This window comes from Prunus avium, chromosome 1 (genome assembly GCF_965620075.1).
Source record: "Prunus avium chromosome 1, drPruAviu1.hap1.1, whole genome shotgun sequence".
NCBI classification, from domain to species: Eukaryota; Viridiplantae; Streptophyta; class Magnoliopsida; order Rosales; family Rosaceae; genus Prunus; species Prunus avium.
In genome coordinates, this window is record NC_142284.1 from 56,219,818 (window position 1) to 56,241,978 (window position 22,161).

Consider the following 22,161-nt stretch of genomic DNA (forward strand, 5'->3'; position numbering starts at 1 on the left):
TCGCCATTTTTCTACCGAAACCACTGAGCTCATAGTCACTATAACTCCTATTACAAGTGACATCGTATTCGCTCTTATCATCATCATCATCATCACTACCATAATTTAATAATTTTCATCACATTTAAATAAATTTACAAAACAAAAAAAATTTACCAATGTTATTCCTTTGAATATTGTATTTATAAGTTCTATCATTTGGAGTTCACTATTACAACCTGGATAATAGACTAGTGTAAAAGTGGAAATCACAAGTTTACTCAACAACACATTAATTATTTTTTTCTTTTTCCTTTTTTTCAAACGATGAGAGTTTAATTAAAGACGAATATAAAGGTTTATATCACTAGCTTAAAATATCAAAAATTCACTCAAGCCATACTTGGTCCTAAACATGATTACCACCTACTCTAGACACAAAGGCCGCAACCTCAAATTGGTATTGGTTGATTATCAACGCAAGAATTTATTTATTTAATTTTCTTTTTTGGGTATGAAGTCCGGGTTAAAATATAAAATGTCAAACTTAATTTTCATTCCCAAATAAAAAATAAAACTAAACAATAATTCAAACCCGAAAAGAGAAGGGAAAAAAAAAAAGGGAAATTGATTGCTTTACGTTAGAATTTGGAAGACTTGAAGACAAAGGCATGACTTCAACAGCGAGAAAAACATGGCATCATGGAAAGAATTGGGCTTCGGGTTCCGCCCGACATGCCGCAAGATTCATTCGCGATTCGCTTAACCCGATTCGGTCAAACAACCAACTTGCCCGAAACGTTTCTTTTGCTCTAATCACTCTCCCACTCGCACACACAATAAACCATTAAAATATTTAGCACGCCTTGCAGTTTTTCTGCTCCCACGCCGTTCCGTAACCCGTGGGTCCCACGTTCCGTCCGGATCATGACACGTGGCGGATCTCACCATCATCGTAAGGCGTATCTGCTGGTGGTATTGGGTTGAGAAATTCTAGACTAAGTCTGGCGCCGCAATTGAAGAGCTTGTCCCACTCGCGTGGTCCTGCACGTGACATGTTGGCTCCCACTCCAGTGTACGCCGTATTCTCCGCCCACTCTCAAATTACGAACAAAATGATTGAGTGTATTTTATACGTAGTGTGACATGGTTGATGTAGGTATCTCGAATTGAGCCAATCATAACACGAGTATTGTGCTCGAATAGATGACTTTCAACCATTGATGCATTGTATAATATAAGTATAACGGTTGAAACACTCCAGACAATATCATATTTCATTATAACATATGTATTCATCATTTCATGTATAACGGTTGAATAACATATTGTGCTATAATTTGGCTATATTTGATATTGGTATATCATCAAGTCATATGGTATATAAGTCCATAATTTCCCAAGTTATTTGCTCGATCAATTGGGGAAATCGAATTCAAATGTAAATTCGTTTTCTGTTTTGTTATGATAAATCAAGATTCAAATGTAAATCCTCTTTAAATAGTTAATCCTACATCCGACTGGTTGCGTTCAAATCTTTCTCCTTCTCTTTCTAACTGTGGTTACCGAAAATAAAACCAAAGTTAAGAAATCCAAACCCAAAGTCAAGTATTTCCACGTTTCCAGCTTTACCATTTGTCTAGCTTCTGATAGACGAAATAGAAAGGGGCATCCTCCACCATCCGATATGTAATCATGACATCAGATACCTCCTTTTCGTGCCATCTCTCCTGATCATCAACGGCTGTCATAGCACCTTTATGTCTGTGTCACTCAAACTATGGTTGAACTTTTGTTTAGTCTTTTGGTACGCGCACACGACTTTCCATTAAATATATGATTGCAATTAATAATTAAGCTTGAAGATTAGATCGTGGAGAAGATTAGGCTTAATTACTTAATTAGATGAGTTTTTCATCATCATCTTCATCTTCATCTAGAGCTAGAGGCTTCCATTTTCTTAATCATTCAAAATTTAGAAACCTACACTAATTTAATTATCCTATAAATAATATACATGTTTTTTTTAATATTAATATTATATACCTCTCAAATTGTCAACCCACAAAATGGAAGGGAGTTGGTATAGTGGTAACCCAATTATTTCATCACTAGCCGTCCATCAACTTCGACTTTCCTCACTTTGGTGAACGAAGCTTATTGCGGGGATAAGATTTTATATCATACTTGGCTATGTCAAACGTAGTGGATCATCATGCCTTATAGGAAGAGGTGTGGATCATGCACTAAAGGATGCATAGATAACGATTGTCAGCTGTTAATTGATAAGATCGATACCAATGATTTTTAATAATTTATACTAGTATGTTTTTAAAGATAAAAACATTACGTATGTTATGATATTAAATCTGACAATCAACCTAGATCATGCATATAAATCGCATTTAAAATAATATTTGATAAGATAACACCTACACTTACATTCAAGATTTGTTTGTTTACTCGTGTATTATGTGATAAATGTTTGCTTGCTAAACCGTTAGAAGAGAAAAAAAAAGTTTATGTTATCAAACTGCTAATCTGGACCACGTATTAGTCTTACCCTTTCTTTATTCTGAATGTATTTATAAAATATTATACTTATTATGTTATCTAATTGGTTGTATTGTTGAGAGTTTGTCCAAACTTAAAAAGAGAAATATTATATTTAGGAACCACAAACTAAAGATTTTCAATCATTTATACTAGTATGTTTTTAAAGATAGTGCTGTTTTCGACAGACATTTTGTATGTTGTTTTTTATTTTTTATAAAGAGCAATAGAAATTTCGTATGTTATGATACAAAACAATCAACTTAGGTCATACATATAAATTGCATTTAAGCTAACTAACCATTCAATATAATAGAGTTAGTTTTTGGTATTTTCACAAAATCTCCTCATGTCTCAAAAATTACACGAACACCCCTTGAGGTTTTAGTTTGTTTTCATAAAATCTCTTTTGGTTGATTGTTCGTCTAAAAATTCATGATTTCATTGAAAAAACACTAATGCAAATAACAAAATTAAGATATAATCTTAAAGGCAGACTTTATCATTTGAAGAATTTTTTTTGTATAAAATCATCAATCTTTGGATTAAAAATCAATGAAAATGAGTTTTATGAAAACAATTTAAAATCTTAGAGATTATTCGTGTAATTTCTAAAATCTCAGGGAGTTTTGAGAAAAAAACCAAAACCTTAGAGAATGTTAGTGTAAATAACTCTAATATAATATGTACAATTACAATCAAGATGAGTTTGTTTATTCATCTACAACATCATGAGAAATATTTTCTTGCTAAACCGTTAGGAAAATAAAGAAGAGAAGTTTATGTTGTCAGACTGTAAATTTGGACCACGTATTTGTGTAACCCTTTCTTTATTTCGAATGTATTTATGAAATTTTATATTTTTATTATCCTAATTGGTTGTATTATTTGTGGAGAGTTTTGTCAAAACTCAAAAAAGAGGAAAAGGAAAGGACAAAGGCTCAAAACTACAAGAAGGTGTGAACGCTATATAAATGGTCAACAAGCTTGGCAACACATTTAAGCCACGACCAACTCCTAGTCCACCGACAGGTGTCCGTCGGCCAAGACACGTGTCCATAAATCAAGCAGGAAGAGGGTACGTGGCAGGTTTCCATTCGCTCTGGTGCATTCAATGAATTAGCCTTACGTCATGAACAGAACCGGGACTGTATGAGAGAGGGACGTAACAATTTAAAAAAAGGGCAAGTGGGGCTTAGAGTGAGATAATTGGGATTAAAGATGCGATTAGCAGAGGTAATTAAGAGGCCCAGGGTCTTTATATAATGAGAGAAGAAGGCAGGTGCTGAGGCAAAAACACAGTGAGGACGAGTGATATATTCACAGCAGAAAAAAAAAGCAAAAAAAACAGTGATCAGAGCGATTGTGTTCTTGGGTTTTCATCTTTAATTTTATTTTCCCCCCCTCTCTGTAATCCCCGCTTCTCTGAATCCCTTTCTGTTAATCATCTGTCTTTCAAAGTTATGATTTTTGGGTTTGTTTTTCAAATTAACAAAAAGCAAACTTAGAAGGATTTCTCGAAGGCCAGGTGTTTTCAGAATCGAGATCCAGGTTTTATATAATTATTATTTTTTCTTTTGCTGCTTGGTTAAGTTTTTAGTTTTATTTTTCCTTTGAAAATCAGTTTGGAGGGTGATTTTTGGTCCCTCAAGGTTGGTTTTTTTTTTTCTCTTTCTTAAATTTTCTGGGAGTAAAAGAGGTTGTTTATTTGAAATCTCTTTCTTCTAAATTTTCTGGGTTTTGTCTGTATTTTCTGTAAAAACCCACTACCTGTTCTTTAATTTTGATAAGAACAGGTTGATTTCTAGGTACAAGTTTCAGCATTTTATTTTCCCCTATCTTTTTATCTTGTCTAAAAATTTAATTGCTAGTGTTTTGCGATTTGTGAGAGATTTGAAGGAGGCATGGCAGCTATAATGGATTTCTACAGTAGCAGAGCTCTTCAATCTTCATCAGATCCCTTTAGGGGTGAGCTGATGGAAGCACTTGAGCCTTTTATGAAAGGTGCTTCTTCATCGCCACCCAGCTCCATATCCACAACCCCTTCTCCTCCTTCAACCTCAAACCCTTTTCTTCCTTCTTTCCCTTCTACCTCTTCCTCTCCCTCCTACAACAACAGCTACCTCTCTTTCTCTCCTTCAATCCCCACAACCACCACGATCCATCAGCCCAATTTGTACCAAGATGGTTGCTCCACCTCCTCCTCCATGACCCTATTTTCAGATGGGTTCTTTGAGCAGCAGCAGCAGCAGCAACCAGGCTCAATTGGGCTGAACCACCTAACCCCCTCTCAGATCCACCAGATCCAAGTCCAGATCCAGGCTCAAAACCAGCCCAACCTGGCTTGGCAAAACTATCAGATTCAGCAACAACAAATTACTCTCCCAGAAAACCACCACCAATCTCATACCCTCAGCTTCCTCAGCCCCAAACCCATCCCGATGAAGCAGGTGGGTTCTTCTGGTTCGCCGCCAAAACCCACCAAGCTTTACAGGGGTGTAAGGCAACGCCATTGGGGCAAATGGGTCGCTGAGATCAGGCTCCCAAAGAACCGCACCAGGCTCTGGCTTGGCACCTTCGACACAGCTGAAGAAGCCGCCTTGGCCTACGACAAGGCAGCTTACAAGCTCAGAGGAGACTTCGCTAGGCTCAATTTCCCGCACCTCAGGCACAACGGCTCTTCCGTTGGAGGCGATTTCGGTGAGTACAAGCCTCTGCATTCCTCCGTCGACGCCAAGCTTCAAGCCATCTGCGAAGGCTTGGCTGAAACCCAGAAACAGGGGAAGGCAGCAGGAAAGCCCAGCAAGAGGTCCTCCGCCGCCAAAGCTCCGGCGCCGCCGCCGGAGGTGAAGGTGGAGACCTCCTCGTCGCCGGTGATGACTGATAGCGACGGGTCTGCTGGTTCTTCTCCTTTGTCCGATCTGACTTTCGCCGACAGCACAGAGTTTTTGCCATGGGAAAACGCCAGTGGTTCTGAGAGCACAGCCATGTTGGAGAAGTACCCTTCTGAGATTGATTGGGCGTCCATCCTCAATTAATTAGCGTTAATTAATCATGTTTAATTGTAATTGAGTATGTTTTAGTTTGGTCAGTCAGTCTCTCTCTAAGTAAGTAATTTGTTTAGGGGTCTTCTTTTCTGGTGGCCACTGCAATCAAGTTTTTGGCATCTGCAGGGTTACACATTGTAGTCATTTTAGTCTAGTTTTCTAGTTTGTGTCAAATTGGGTTTGATGTTCATACAATGATGTAAAATATCTTCATCATGGTCAGCTGGTTTTTTTCTTGCTAGGCCATGAATGATCGAAGTTCTTTATAGATATGTAATATTCTCATTTTATGTACTTCTGTTGTCATATTATATGATCCATTTGTGTTAAATCTTTGGTTTTAATGTTTTTTTTATTTTTTATCTTTTCACAAATTGATATTCTAAATTTCTCTACGGGATGGAGGATCGAACTCGGATGCGAAAAAGTGTAATTGTGAGGAACTTGGGATAATTTTGGGATGAGGTTGTACATTTGTGTTCAACTATATTGATTCGTAATGGCATTTGCGTACACAAAATCTGGAAGATATTCAATTGAACATGTGATGCTGTGTCACTGGGTAGTCATATAACTCCTCAAATTCAGATTTTGTGATGGGCGCCTTGCGGCTAAGAATCTGGAAAGTCTTGTTCATTTGGACCTATCTGAATTATGATTTTTTGATGGGGGCCTTGTTGCAGCGAAGAATCGGGAAAGTTTTGTTCTGGTTTGGTTTCTGTAGCAAGTCACGGACCTGAACATGAGTTGGTGGATTGCTTCATCATTCATTGTTGCTTTGGTTTCCCACTAGATCGAACTCCAAGAATTACAGCCAACTATTTACCAAAAAGATTACTAGCAATTATGATTGTTACCACACACCGGTGATGGGGAAGTTTTTCTCCTATTTGTCCTTTTGAGTCGCCTTTTGTAAAAAGATTAACCTAAACCTAGTGTATACAATGAGTCTCACATGATGATTAACCAAAATAATTCGACATGATGATTAACCAAAATAATTCTTCTCGCGTGATAAGGTACGCAAAAAGAGAGTGAGAAATAAATGATGAGTGACGCTCCTCGCATTATAAGGTACGTGAAAAATATAGTAAAATGAAACATATATAAACTTTGATGCATTAGGAGAGAGTGAGAGAAATGGATGACTAACTATCCCCTAGTATAAGTCACACTTTCTCTCACATTATTTTTTGTTTACCATGATGTTGTATTTCCTAATTCCGGCCAACTGTATAAATTGCAAACCTTGAAGATGCTTGCAAACGAGACTTTCATTTTTCTTCATGTGATCAATCATATAGTACACTAAACAAGCTCAATTAGGGGTTGGTAAAAGTTAATTAATGAAGCTCCATTTTCAATTGTGAATATTAAATTAATATCAGATGAGGAATACTGTCCCAATTCATGCCCTCATGGGAGGACCCTGACTTATGTGTAAGCAAATTGTTTGCCTATTATTAAATTACACCAAAACAAAATGTTGCCTTGTTATAAGATAATCACATGGTGTTAGGAAAATAATCACTTCCATTAAGCAGTGCATGTGCTAAGTCATTGCTCTGTTTTCTTGGTCGCACCATTTTTGAGGGAGAAGCGATTCTCCTTCTCCTCCTCCTCCTGTCTCTCAAATATTCAACTCTGAATAAATAATTGACACCGTACCATTGGAGCTCAGCAGTCATTGGCTTCAAGTATTCAAAATCCTTTAGTTATAAGATGTCCACATGTTTGGTCAATGGTTATGCGTGCACCAAGCACATGCAACATTGAACTTTGATGTTGCTATTATCACCTTCCAAACAACATTATTTTGCATTCTCTAAGTTCAATTTTTGCTTTATATTTTTATACACAAAGAGTACATGATGACTGTTTTGAAGCGTAAATAACAATTACCAGATTTGAAACTTACTAGTTATTCAATCCTGTGGTTGGACTATATACCTTTGTAATGCCATTGGTATGTTGAATAAGCATTTACCTATCTTCTCATAATTGAGGCCAGCCTTGAAATTTAAGGGGCTTAAACCAAAGTATTAAGACACATATATACTTTTCAGCTATTAAGTATTAAGATAGACTCCATGCATGTTCATCCAAAATATTGCAATTTTCTTTTCTTAGTTTAAAAAAAAAAAGAAAAAAAGAAAAAAAAGACTTTGAACTTTGACTTGGATTTGCAGGAGCTTATAGCCCTATTGATAGAACACACTTCATCCTTACAACCATAACCATTGCAAGAGTTTTGATTCTCTCTCACCTTCCCGTCCACCTAACCCTAAATCAACAAATAAACATTTCTTTTTTTCTCTGAAACAATATGGACTTGGTTGGAGTTTTCTCAAGCTTAAAAGTTAGGAATCCCATGAGATTAGAGATCAAGATTGAAATATGATTATATGCAACCGATTACACTTAAGACTTTCTCGAGATCAACACAATTGATACTGCACAGTCATCTTTAATGCCCAATAATTTTTTACTGCTTAAAACGATAGGCAGAGTAAGTAGGGCAAAACAAATTGTTCTTATTCTTTGATGTCAGCACCATAGATATATATATATATTCATCTTTATTCTTATTCTTCCTTCCATTTCTTCCAATTTCAAGCGTGCATTTTATAGAAAAAAGGTCACAGCCACACGAAAAGAGTGATAAGGAAGGAGGACCCAAAGAAAAAGAAAAAGTCACCGTGTGGGGTATTTGGAACCATTTTTCTTACAAAATTAAAAACATGGGTTGATTCTAAAGTCTAGGTAGTAATAATCATAAATCTCTTTCAAATCAAATTCTCAATAAAATACTTGTGTTCAACACATAATATTCAAAAGCAATGGCATATAGGACTTGAAGAAGGGGAAAAGGTGTGTGAAATGGTTAGTGGAAACGGTGCAAAGGTTGTTTTGGACGATGGGAAAACGAAGATAGCCAATGGAATGGAATGGGAATGGGAATGGTTTCGGCATTTTGCTGTGAAAGGTAAAAAGGTTAAAGGTGATTAGATCAGTGGGGCTATCTTTAATCTGTGGATAAGCTGTGTGGAAGAATCTCAAGAAAATCATTCTAAATAGAAAAAAGCTTCCAATATATTGACGGAGATTGGAGAATGGACTGCCCTTTTTACCTTTTTCTCTAGTGCTGCCGACGCGGTTTGTGTCATTGTTTTTTGTTTTGGCGTTTCAAGGGAAATGGGTCCGTGTGAGATTTTTTTATAGGAAAATACTTCCCTTTTCACTATGTAATTAGGAGCTTTTAAATTCTTGTCAATAGTAGTGTGATATGTGTGCATAAATGTTTATTTTTGTGCTTTTGATAAATTATCTTTGCATATATGTCAAACTGTGATTCGCAGGAAAGAGAGTATCTCCTTATAGAGAAGGAGGCAAGTAATATCCTGGTAAGGAGATACTCCTTCCTGCGCTTCACACAAGCACTACCAATGAGTCAATGGGGTTCGATTCGAACTTGAGACCATTGGTATGCAAGTTAAGGCTTTTTTTCACTGGGTTAGACCCCACTATAAAGGAGAAATATTTTCATGCAACGAGAATAACACTTTTTGCTATCTCGGCTAATAACTCAATGACACGTGACATAAGTTTTCCGCATGTCATTGTGTTATTGGCTGAAGATAGCCAAATAGTGATATTCCTGTTATAAGTAAGTTTTTCTGCCTGTAAGGAGATACTTCTCCTTCCTACGTATCACACACGCACTACCAATGAGTCATGGGGTTTGATTCGAACTTGAGACCACTGATCTTCGAGTCAAGACTCTTTTCCACTAGGCTAATCCCCTTGTGGGATTTGAAACAATTAAGTTCTGAAGTATTGGCCCGTTCAACTAAACAAGTTCTTAAAAACATTCACCATGCAACCTAATTCCAGTTTTGCTACTCCAATAGAGTTTGGTTAGTTGAATAGCTTGCTTGGGAATGAAATCTCATGTCTATTTTCTGAGAGTTCATTCCCGTGTTTGAAAATGCCCGGTCTGAGACGTACTGGTCCACCCCCGACTCACATGCACAAACGATTGAAGCTTGTATTGACTTAATAGCCATAGAGGAAAATGCTACAAAAAGGAAAATGCTACAATGGTTTTGGTTAGTTTACTTAACCAGATGCAAATCCTATGGCATTGATTAATAAAATGAAATTCAGTTGAAGAAATGGGTAGAACTATGATGCATCACGAGTTCAATTTCATCCAATGTGAAAAAAGAAATTTTTTATAAAAAAAAAAGAGTAATTAGGGAGGGGTAGGGAGGGAGAGTTTCTGATTTTCCAATGAGATCCCGCAAGAAATGGAAAAGCCCTTTTTTAATCTTTCAAGCAGTTATGCACATCAAGATGGCTATTACAAAACTGTTTCAACATTTTGGCACTTGGCATGTCTAAATTAAGGAATTTCAACCTAATTCACTTGATCAAGCCATTCATCACAAAACTTTAGTCTCTGGTTAAACGATGCCCTGCCCAACCACATGATGAGCGCATTACATGCTTCCTCTTCCCTAGATTTGATTTTGTCCCCAAAGCCATTGACTGGCAGACCAACAAATAGAGCAGCAACTATGATGCCAATGGAACCACTCAACTAAATTTGCCAATTTCCATCTTCTTCTTGATTGCCTTCTGACCATGGTATATGAATGAATCTAATATCCCAGAAACAGTAAAAACCCCTGAAAAAGAGAAAAAAAAAACATTGCTTGTGCATCAAAACAATAAGGGAAGAAAAACCAGGAATAGCGATTAGAGAGAAAGCATTGTATAAAATGTTCCACGAGGCAGACTCGAGGTAGCTAATATTATAAGGAGACCTGCATTTTAAAAAGAGAGCCAAAGGAATGTAGCATGATGCAAAAGGTTTGGTTCAAGATGACTGATGACTAGTGTAAATGATGTTAATAAGATGGTTAAACAATAGAAAAAGGAAATTACATATTTAATAACTGAAACCATATAACTTCACAATCCTTGAAAATAACCAGAAAAACCGAAGATGGAAACTGTAAGATGTCGCTCATCAATAGAATCAATCAAAGATGGGAGGGAGAAATTATATTACCTCCTACTATGGCACAAACGTTTGTCAGGAAGTGCAAGAATGAAATATGCTCCTCTGTGAAAGTTACCTGCAACATGCAACTCAGCCCCATGAGACCAAAAAGAAAAAGAAAAATAGGTTCAACATGCAAGTCAGCCTCATAGGAATTTATGTTCAACAGCAGCAGCACGAAAAAAAAAAAAATATATATATATAAATCTCTTTACATTAGTTTTTTAACAAACTTTGGAATTGAATAAGCAGTAAAACCCACCTTTATTGGAGAAAGATCGTAGAAGAAAAAAACTCCAGGAAGGTACTGAAGGTTGCCTACTTCTGTACCCCTAAAATGTTCAGTCACAGAGAACTGCAAATTCCAATTATTAGTTCAGAACATGTCATCTTACAACAAAATTCAGAAACTGCAGAATCTTTTATTCTTTTCTTAGTTTGAGTTTACTGCACCTGATTTGATTGGATAGTGTGTCCACTCACGTCTGTATACACAGTAGGTACAACCTGCAAAATGAAAAGGATGCTTAAAATAATTAAAGAAAAAGGCATGATCTAATAAAGACAGCCAATGATAAAAGGCAACTATATCAGATGGAAGATTACGAGTGGCTGTAAATGGCTTCACCAAAAATGCGCTTTTCATATGTGGAATATATTGTATGAGCAGACAGGCAATATATATGTTTAAAGAGTATCTACATTACCATATACAGTTAAATATGAGGAGAGTAAGGGAATTAGGATGATTGGGACTCAAGATAAGATCTATGATATGTAACACAAAGTTCTTAATATTTGGAACCCATACACAATTGGCCAGAGGTTTATATTTAATTCAACTCAAAGGAGAGAACAAGGTTTTGGGCCAAAGTATGAATGAAGCAGATAGCCAGCAAGTTAAACCAGAGTCATCATTCAATACCAATTATGTGTAAGTTCTGTGTTAAGTCAGTTTTCCCCCCAATAGCATGCATTCACGTAAGACATTCCCAACTGTCAACTTCTAGCTGGAGTATGCTATGTAATGATAAGGGGGCAAAAGGACTAATTCTCTTTTATCTACAAAAATATCCGTAGTCCAAAAATTTCAACAAAAACATCTAAGGCAAAAATGTCGAGGAATCTAATAGCTCTCTTCCCCGCCCCAGCCCCCAGCCCCCGTTCTCCCTTTTCCCCTGCTAACTTAAAACCCATGTTTTGTGTGTGCATGCGCACGAGTGTGTGCATGCACATGCTCATAAATGTAGCTCTGAATATGTATTTGACATAATAACTAACAACAAGAAATAGTAAATCCTGTGAATTTAAGCTCTAAATCTTTCGCAAGTGGATTTCAAAAGCTGTGGTGAAAAGAAGTAAATAAACTGCAGACACTATACTAGTATGGAAAAGAACAAAACAAATATAAGACCCATGGTTTCTTTGGTTTCTTTCCATTAGACTAAGAATACCAGTTAACAAAATCTTGAGAGGCAACCCTGCAGGCACTGTACCTTGATAAAATATTGATACATCCCACTTGGTGTTGCTTGTGCCCAGTGCACGCTGATAGTTGAAAAACCAATATATAAGCATACATCAATAATTATGACGTATAAATAGCTAACACCTAGAGGAGTTCAAATGTTTAGAAATAAATAATGCTGTCTGGATTTGGAAATTAAGGAAGAGAAGAAAGCATACCCATCAAGAGGATTTACAACACCAGGGAAATAGTCTCCAAAAGACAATCTGTTGATCTTGTGACTAATCTGTGTCATGCAATATAAATTAATTAGGAGATTTTCTGACAATGCAGGGTGGAGTTTATAAAAATTGATTTCAAGGAAATTTGTTTATCATATAAAATTCCAAATCTCTTAATCTTTTCATTACAAACATATCACATACAAAGAAAACTAGAAAGATCCAGGATCAGGCCTTACATTGAAACTATCCTTTTGAAATGCCAGCAGATCATGTACATGAACATTTGATTGTTGAAAGCTTTTCCCAGGTGCAAAATGGAAGTTCCCAGCTACCTTGTTGACTTCTAAGAATCCATATATATTGCATCCTTCACCTTCTTCATCTTTAATTCTTTGCAAAAAACCTTCTCTTTTGCACTGTTATGCAACACATACCATTAGAAACACTAAATACATAAGATTAAGTTTATACTTGCATATAGGCATCACAACAATAAATATTTCTCAATTTTCCATTTCTCATTCGGATTCAAGATCTCAAGCTCACCCACCTGGTCAATCACATCTGGATTTGAAATTGCCCAACCTTTCTTTCGGTAAGCTTCACGGACGTCTTCACAGGAATTACAACAATCCTCATCAGCCTGCAGTAATAAACAAACTTAGAAAATTAAGAAACTCATAATTAAAGGAAATTCTTTGACTTGAACATCTTTGTATAGAATGATTATAACTTGCAATGAACGAACTTTCAGCTATATTTACAATGCCTCTCACAAGTGGCAGCACAAAATCCGAAATGAAAACATTGTCTGCATACAGAACGCCCAGGAGAAATGAAATACAAAGGAAAAACTACAGCAGTGGATGGAGGCCAACGTGACAGATATAGCACCCAAAGTATAAGCCATTTCTGAAATTGTTCCTCTTGGAAGTTGAATGTAATCAAGTTGAAGTAGTTGATTAAGCTTAAGTGATTGTGAGCTACATGTATTTAGACAACATTAAATTAGAAAATACAACACAATGAACAGAGCTTCACAGAAATAAAAGGCCATTTTACTTTGCATATCCTATTACAGTCTACTAAGGCATTGAATCAGCATATCTATATTATTATAGAAACTCTGTTGTAGGAAATATATGATAATGAGATGCTCAACATACTTCCACTATTTTAAGAAACAAGGAGAGTATGATAATTGAACCCTACCCCACTTCCAATCAGTTTCCTGTTTTTACTTTCATCTTCCTTCTCTCAACAACACACTCACCCTTATCCTCTGCAACCCAGTTTTCTCTCTTCCCAGTCCTAGCTTCCATCGTAATGCAAACATGTGTGTGAGAATCTTCCTAGTTTATTGTTAGAAAATTTAATTCTTTGGAATTAGAACACAACTGGATCTGAAAATAGCTTAAGTTCATGTGCCACACCGCAGCTGCATATCACAATCAGCATCATTAACAGATACAGGATGCATTAATAGCACCTATCTAGTTCAGCATTCCCCATGGTACTGCTCTGAAACAAGTACACAAACAAATTCCAACATTATATCTAACTCAAATCTAGCATAAGGACATACCGCTTCTGCACCATAACAGGAACCACAGTATGTCTCGTTGTGCTCAAGCCTGCCACCATGTCTCTGTAAGGGCTTCTCAATCTATGTCAAGGAGTAACAGGTATAAGAGAATGAGACAAAGATGAGTAAAAACAAAGAGAACTTATCTAGATCCTCAATGCAACTCATTTACAAAATTGCAATTGCAGACCAAAGGAAATAACTATCTCAGTGAACTTGTTAGTTCCAGAATATTTTTAATTGTTTCATGTATCAAATGTGATGCAGGAGCATCTAGTAGACTTTCCTAATCTAAGTGGGCATCAGCCAATGAGGCTAAGTTTTAGTTATATTAAATTAATAGGTTATTTTATTACTTGTTTTCCTATTCTTACTAGGATTTGGTTTAATTTCCTGTTTAGGTTTTTAATTTCCTATGTCAATTAGGTTTTCTATATTCTAGTATAAATAGGCTATTAAGAGACTCTTGTATTTAGTTTTTGTTGATGAATATAATTTCAGATGTTAGTCTATGACTCTATAGAGTTTCTATTGGGATTTTGCCCTAGAACTCAATTATCTTCATTCCAACTTCGATTCTACTGCTTTATCCTTCTATTCTCTGTATTTTGGGTATGTTTGGGTCGCTGGACAGCAGCTTATAGCCGCTGCCCTGCATCAAAATGTAAATCAAAAGATTCGGTTCCAAGAAATGTACTTCAAACAACATTATACTACTAACCTTGGGTGCACCAATTCCATCTGGCCTTGATTCTATAGCATTTCCATGGGAGTCTAATCTTTTTTTGATTATGTCATGCTTCTGCAATTAAATAAGAACGAGAAATTATAAACAAGTCAAACTTGAAAAACAAGCACAAGATGACGAGTGTAGGGCACAGTATAATTGTGTGACTGAGTAGAGAGCAAAAGTTATATCACATCACCGATCAATTGTGATACATACTACATCCAAATGCTGCTCGCCACTGATGTCCATGGCATCAAGACTTAGTATAGAACAAGGAAGGGCAGAAAAGGTTACATCAAACTGCACTCGTAAATGCCAAAAAGCATATGCACCCGTTAGTTTAAGTGAACAATCGTACCGTATCTCAAAGTTAGATTCTTGTAGAAGAAAAAAAAACATTACATTGATACGTAGTGTTTCTCCTCTTGAAGTATCTACCACAAGCTTTGTTTCCGTTACCGCATGAAGATATAACCCTGAACCAACGTAATGAAAATTTAACATATTAAGAACAACATTCTGACATACTAAGTCTTCATGCCAAAAAAGTTTCCATGATGATCCATTAGGATGCACACAAAAAAATGCAGCTTTACATAACTTGGAATTCAGAATTCAATCATTTTATGTTCCTATTACTACATTATTCAAACAGTGCAATTCAACAACAAACCCTAGAAAGCGAATAGATCTTCCTTCCAAAACCAAACCAAACAATCATGGAGATCTATTAACACGGAGAAATTGAATAAACATACACAAATATAACAAGACAAAACAGGAAAAAAAAAAAAAAAAAAAAAAAAAAAAAAAGAAGAAGAAGAAGGAGACGTACGAAGCTCGGAAAGGAAGAGCAAGAGCATGACAATGGAGGAGGCGAGAGTGATGACGCCACCAGAGAGCGTGCGACTGTAGAAATCTTCATTGATTTTGGGGTAGGCGTCCAAATTCCGAAGCTTGCTCATCATATTCTCCATTTTTGGTCTTCCTTCTCTGCCCAATTTGTTTTCGCTAACTCAAAGATCTGATTTTTCTTCACGATTTATTACACTAATCCCTCATCTAATGTCTCTGAAACCGAAATTGAATCAATTTCTGAAGTTTGATAGAATTGAAACCTAAACACCCCGTCGCAATTCAAAGCCAGCAGAGACAGAGACACAGATTTTATTGAAGAAAAAAAGGGAAAATTGCGAACGGGGCGTCTAACTTGATTTTGGCTTTGGCCTTTCAGAAACGTTTTGTATTTGTTTTTTATATTTAATTATTTAATTATTTTTTCTTTTTCTTTTTCTTTTTTGGAGGAGAAATTGGAGGTGGGAGCTGTTTGTTTGTTTCTTGCCCACTTGCCAGTTGCCGGGAAATGAGAATTCGGGTCTCTTTTTTTTGCCAATATTTATTTTTTTATATTTTTGGCATTTTAAGGATTTTCTATTCTATTCTAGTCTGTATTTTCCGTTAAGTTTTTTTTTTTTCCTTTTTCTGGTTACATTTGTAGATTTTTTGGCCCGAAAATAAAATCCTTGACTCTCTAGATTTACGTTGGAATGTAAGAAGGTACCAATGAGCTGGGACAAAAACCCAAAACTTTAGATTTGGGCATTTCGGATTCGGGTCGAGTCTGCCGGACTGCGATTTCAGCTTGGGCTCAGATCAAGCTCACTCCATCATACTCCTTCATGGGCTGGGTTTTTTTTAACTGTTTTTTTAATGGTTTGCTACCTATGCTTTGTGGTTGCGGAATGAGACCAATAAAAACTTGGGCTGGGCTTTCTTTGTAGTTAAAACTTGGGCACGAGACACAAACCATTGAAAGAGTCGATATCGAAAATCGAAAATTGTGATATACTAACTAGGTCTTGATCTAGTGATACTTTTCTTCTAAATATTAGGAAGAGATCATAAGATTCAATTATCCTGCCTCCACTGATTTTAAAAAAAAAAAAGAGTATATAATTTTAAGTTATATTCGACGATATTAAAAAGTAAAATTATGTGATTTCAACTGATCAATTTAGATTGATTAGATGAGAGATGAAGTCATTGTCAAGTTTTCTTCAACTTAGCTGAGTTATCTTGAATCAAAATGACCTCTAAAGGTGTAGATATAAGAAGAACATTGGACATAAGAATTGATTCTTGCGTTTTCTTGCCAAATGCAATTAATGGACTATTTGCACCAAAAAAGTTAATGGAGTTGGTTATGCTTACTAGATGAAGCATGAATCTTTGTATGATATCTTTGAAATTTAGCAGCCTCTTTTGGATCCATCAATCAATTAGTTATAATAATTCTCTCACAAATCTGTGTGCCATTGTCCTTGTCATGAAAACACAGCATTGATAACTTTGCTTTACGATTTAGTATTTGTATTAGAAAGGTAATTAAATCGAACCGAAAGTTACATAATTTTTATGTAACACGTAAAAACCCTAAACCCTAAACCCTAAAAGTTCTCGTCCCTATTTTCTCTTTCATCAAGTATAAGGTCTTAAGATAAACCTGCCGACTATAAAAATCCTAGGGCTCTTCTTGTGCCACCTTAACCACTTAATTACAAATGATCGTGACCAAAAGGATCCTACTTGGTGCCGTAACATCCAAAATAATTCTGTCTGCGATATGATTTCTTTCTTCATTCTTTTAACAGCACGTGAAGCTCTACTCATCCAACTTTGGAATGCATTTTGTACTTGGACTTCTGCTTTGTCAATATCTTGGGTGCGCAGATATCTAATCCAAACATGGGAAAATTTGAGAGCAAATCAAATTATAATTTCCCATTTGCTATGTGTGGGGGGTTTGTCTTTGATTCCTCCAAATGGAGTTAAGAAGAATATAAAAAACACAGTTCAATTGTACAATGATTGTACTGTCAAATACTTTATTCACAACTTTGAGTTCCTAGCATAGATGGATGTGAATCATTTTGACTCAGACTTTTTAAGCCAAAGATTTCCCTAAATCCCCACTGACCAAGTTTTTATTTGAAACAAGAAATAAAGGCTTGGTTTTATGTCAAATCTGGCTTACCATCTTCTCCATATCTTTTCATGGACCTCAATCATTAAGTAATGGATGGAGGTAGTAAAAGAAAAAGTTATGCACGAAATTATTAGGGATCAAAGTGGAAGGGGAAAATGCGCGAAGATGACATGTATGTGACTGAGTGCAGCTGCTCTAACCCTATGTACAACAGCAGTTCATGGCTCAAACATGCATGCCCATAAGTTGATCGATGGAGTTTCATTTTGCAAGCTAAAATTACATGCATGATGCATGCATATATATGAGAAACAAGAAAGGAATGCAACGTGCATATAACTTATGAGAAACAATATCCCATATCCGGGGTAAAACAAAATAAAGAGTTTTTCCAATCTCTTTGAAGGTATTCGACGCTAGTCGTGTGACGTATGTAATGTGGATATTTGCAGTGTGTTTGGATGAGTAACATGAGATTTCGAAATAGAAGAGTTTAAAAATAGATCAGATCTATAGCATTTAACATGACGAAAACATAAAAGAAATCATTTAATATTAGAAGATATAAATTCCCTAGTTTCGAACTAATAAGCTACGATTAGAATGCTTATTGAAAATTTAATTTGTCGTTGAAGTTGAATTAGGACAAAATACACCTTATCATAGGAGAGTAATGGATTTAAGATGTAACATCTATGAGAGCAATGCGAGGCAATCAATTCGACTTTAGACATCCTAGTTAGTGCCAAAGGCACTAACACAAATAAATGAGTTAAAGGCACTTTAAGATCTTGGCAAGCATGGGGAATTGATCGATGTGTTATCTATCTTAGCCTAACTTCGTAAAGCTACTTAATTTTATAGCAATGATTTTGTCTTAGGATGTTTCCATTTTGTCTCAAGTACAATTAGCTTGATTTTTTCAAATTTAAAAACCACCAAATGGAAAGAGAAACCAGGAGATTCTTTTAGTAGAATATTAGAGGAGCAACTTAGCTATCATTGATAATTTAAAGCAACTTCCTCATTATCCCATTATAATCAAGTGGAAAATCTTCTTGCATGCTCCATATGTTCTTAATTAGGCACTTTGTTAAGGCCTTAAGAGGAACATAACACAAACTACAAAAATAGTGCTTTTCTCTTGCACTCCTGATTTCACGCTCTCCTCTAGCATTGCTGGTCTCACGAAAAATATGTTTGTTTAAAGAAATCTGGATAACGCTTCTCTATTTTTTTTATGCGTGGATAGTGATAAAAAGTAGTAGAAAGAGAAAAGAAGATTGAAGAAACTAAAGAACTATGGGTGGATGTGAATCCAAATTAGTCCCATACATTGCACATTACTCAAAACCTAGACACATACACATGGAAAGCCACCTTAATTAGGCAGCTCCCAAACAACCCACTTAATGCTTAATTCAAAATCATAATAGAACAACATTTAGCTTTTGATATATCCCTACTTGTTCTTAATGCCCCACTTTACAAAATATCAAAATCCATAAAAATCTAGAAAAAATAAAAGGGGGAGAGGATATTCAGAAGGTGCTTGGTGGGGGACTAGGGTAAGATGAATTTTTAGAGTTTGAGTGGGGGATGGTGGGCATTTTAGTGGGCTTAGCACTAGAACATGATTTGTGGGCCCCCTGATGAATCATTGCCCATGTCACGTCAGATAAAAGGAAAGGGAGTGGGCCCATTTTTATATCATGCAGCGTCTGGTTTTTCTTTCTTAGTGGAGGCCCATTTTCTTAACTGAAAAAACCATTAGGTGTTTCTTTGTTGTTGTGGCAGTTTTTTCAGTTTTAGCTCTCTTTACCCCATTAATGTCTGCTGCCATTAGATACCCTTTTCTATTTTTGGCTAAGGATTTCTGCAACGATTCAGGGGGCTAGCAGCAATGAATGGCTCCATTCTTTTTCCAATTTTTTTTTTATAAAACTTTTATGTTATTTATTCATTTGGGTGGGGAGGAGTGGGTTATAAGTTATATGTAATGGAGACGGATATTTTTTGGTCATATGATTCACTAAAAAGTTGGCAAGTATATGGCTAATTGTGCTTAAATGATCACAACTTGACATTGTTTTCGGAACTTGGTAAACCGTGCGTTTTCTTTATTCATTTTCAATTAGTTTTGATTGATGCTTGATATCGTAGATATTAACTTGTTAAGCTCAACAACTACACATATCTTACGTCTTAATATATGTTGTTTACGTGTTTAGCTCAAATTAGGCCAAACACCGAAATTGCCTGAAAACTAAGTTCTCACAAGTTCATATTTATTTACTATGCAGTTAACACGAGAAGGTTCGATTGGGGGAGGAAAATGGTGGCGTCAGTGCTCTCTAGCTGTGTGTAACGTATGCTCATATAAGTCATATCTCATTTCTCGGTCTAGGTATCTATGTGCTAGGTATTCAATCAAATACATATTTGCACGCTTGGTGTGCTTGAATTGTATTCCAACTTTTACGAGGGAGCACGTGTGTTTGTGCCACTTTTGATGCAACCATCATTTTGATTTGATGCCGTTGTCAATCAAATGAACTAATTCACACCTTGTTGGATGCCATTTCTTTCTTTGATCTTTACCTTTCGGAAGGCTTCAAGCCTTCAACTATGAAAATAAACGATGCACTTACAAATTAGTATAAGTTTAGGATAAATTATAATTCTTTTCACTTTTATAGTTCAAAAGAAAATTTTGTTTTAAACATTGTAGTAAAATGTAAAAAGCTTAAGAGGGGTTGTTCCTACTATGTAGTGATGTTGAGTGGTAGTCATTTTTTAATTAGACCGTCACTTAACACTTTCAACAAACTACAATAGTGTTGGACGGTTACTTACAAATTCAAACTCATTTGAATAGAGAAGTGCAACGTCTTGTTAACAAAGGTTGTAACTTTTTTTTTACTTTTTGGCCTTAAAGAAAGAGTGAACAATTTGTAAAACCCTTGCACTTTTCAATGCATCCCTAAGCTTTCTTTGCCCTTAAGGAAGTAAAATGTCTTGGTTGCCGTTGCAATCCGAAGTTTGGTCCATGGAGATTTTGTTGTCACCGCCTAAAAGTTTTCTCCACGACTTTTGTCATCAAAGATACCACAACAAACATATATGTCCACGCATGATTATTTCCAGTTAAAAGAATCTTTGACCCATTAGGTCCACCGTCGACGTATATTATTAGTATGACTGAGATTAATCAAAATTGAACCTATATTTTCAATTAAAAATTTAAAGACAATTTGTCTCGTGGGATAAAAGTTAAAGGTCATTAGGGTTTCCGTGTGAGTACTTCCTTGTCGTTAGTGTTTTTTTATATAAAAATAAAAATAAAAAAATCAGTGAGAGGTCCCAAGCTCTTTCTACTTGATTAAGTGCCTTATAATAATAAAAAAATTAGGTTAAGAATATTATAGACACCAACGCTTAACCAAAATTTTAAAATTCTAAAAATTTAGCAACATTTTATTTGCTTATATTTGAATTCACATTGAAAATATATATTCTTTTTCGTAAGTAGAAAGTAACTTTCATATTGTGTGCCACATTTTTTATATAACAAAAGTCATTTGGTCTCATATCGATTAATGTAAATTAATCCATTTTAAACGTAAAAGACCAAAAAAATTACTTTTTAAAAACGACAAAACCATTTGCGATATGAACCTTAACTTTGAAATAGAAGAGTCTAAATACTTTTTTCTCGAACTATTTATTGAACATGCATTGAGAGAAGCTTCGTGTGAGACTTTGACCTTCTATCTTTTTAATTGTAATTTTAGAATTTGGTTTTATTCTTGACCAGAATTTCAAGTAGATATTAGCCACCAAGAAAGTGCTAGCAACTTTTATTTATATTTCTTAGTCAAGTAACACAAAAACATGTGGGACTCTAAAAATGAAACTAACTTGGACAAGTGGCCAAGTGGTGAAAGGGGAACTTGAGGAACTTCTTTCATCTTTTTCAAGTATATGAGTGGAAGTTTCTTTCATTGAGTCCCATGTCAAAATTTGGAAAATATGAGCGGAAATCCTTAAAAAGACAAAAACAAAAACTTTAAATATTTAAGAAATTTGAGGTGGTTAGCCCTTTGGAGAAAGACTTTCATGCAATGGGGCGGTTAATAACGCAATGACATATAAGATAACTTTTTCACGTGTCACTGTGTTATTAGTTGGGGATAACAAAACAATACTATCCTCGTTACAAATAAGTTTCTCTGCTAATTTTGAGGCCATATTCCACTTAGTTCCCAAAATTTGAATGGTTATATTGTCAACCTCAATGTTTTGACAACATGTACATGTTTACGATCTATGGGTGTTGTTAATATGGCCATAGTGTGAGCTTCGTGTATTCATAGCAAGTTTTAATTGAGGGGTCTTTCAAATACTTTATTTGTGAGATATTTTTGTAGGATTCATTTCATATTGTATTTTAATGATCAAAATCGCCTAAATTTTAAGTATTTCCTAAATTTTCATCTATGGAAATAGATGTCTCTCAAA

The 22,161-nt window shown here is 35.6% G+C and overlaps 2 protein-coding genes across 2 annotated transcripts; one reads left to right on the forward strand and one right to left on the reverse strand.

Annotated features, from left to right (window-relative positions):
• The first annotated feature begins 3,811 nt into the window (after positions 1-3,811).
• On the forward strand, positions 3,812-5,873 carry LOC110759528 (ethylene-responsive transcription factor RAP2-4). Its single transcript, XM_021961601.2, has one exon. It carries the CDS (start codon positions 4,437-4,439, stop codon positions 5,568-5,570), a length of 1,134 nt encoding a protein of 377 aa, XP_021817293.1. The 5' UTR covers positions 3,812-4,436; the 3' UTR covers positions 5,571-5,873.
• Positions 5,874-9,875: 4,002 nt separating this feature from the next.
• Positions 9,876-15,899, reverse strand: LOC110759544 (uncharacterized). The gene is made up of 13 exons (XM_088247102.1): positions 15,490-15,899; positions 15,057-15,130; positions 14,871-14,954; positions 14,646-14,726; positions 13,925-14,005; positions 12,890-12,982; positions 12,576-12,755; positions 12,334-12,401; positions 12,144-12,195; positions 11,101-11,154; positions 10,910-11,002; positions 10,657-10,723; positions 9,876-10,270 (listed from the first exon to the last, which is right to left on the reverse strand). The coding sequence occupies exons 1-13, from the start codon at positions 15,629-15,631 to the stop codon at positions 10,179-10,181; spliced, it is 1,161 nt and encodes a 386-aa protein (XP_088103228.1). The 5' UTR covers positions 15,632-15,899; the 3' UTR covers positions 9,876-10,178.
• Between the last annotated feature and the right edge of the window lie 6,262 nt (positions 15,900-22,161).

Bases quoted from the DNA above. Each gene is read 5' to 3' on its own strand.
- LOC110759528 (XM_021961601.2), top strand. From the start codon at position 4,437: ATGGCAGCTATAATGGATTTCTACAGTAGCAGAGCTCTTCAATCTTCA.
- LOC110759544 (XM_088247102.1), bottom strand. From the start codon at position 15,631: ATGGAGAATATGATGAGCAAGCTTCGGAATTTGGACGCCTACCCCAAA. The intron at 12,402-12,575 runs GTAAGGCCTGAT...TGCATGACACAG, and splicing joins TTCAAAAGGATAGTTTCAAT to ATTAGTCACAAGATCAACAG. The intron at 12,196-12,333 runs GTATGCTTTCTT...TTCAACTATCAG, and splicing joins GTTGTAAATCCTCTTGATGG to CGTGCACTGGGCACAAGCAA.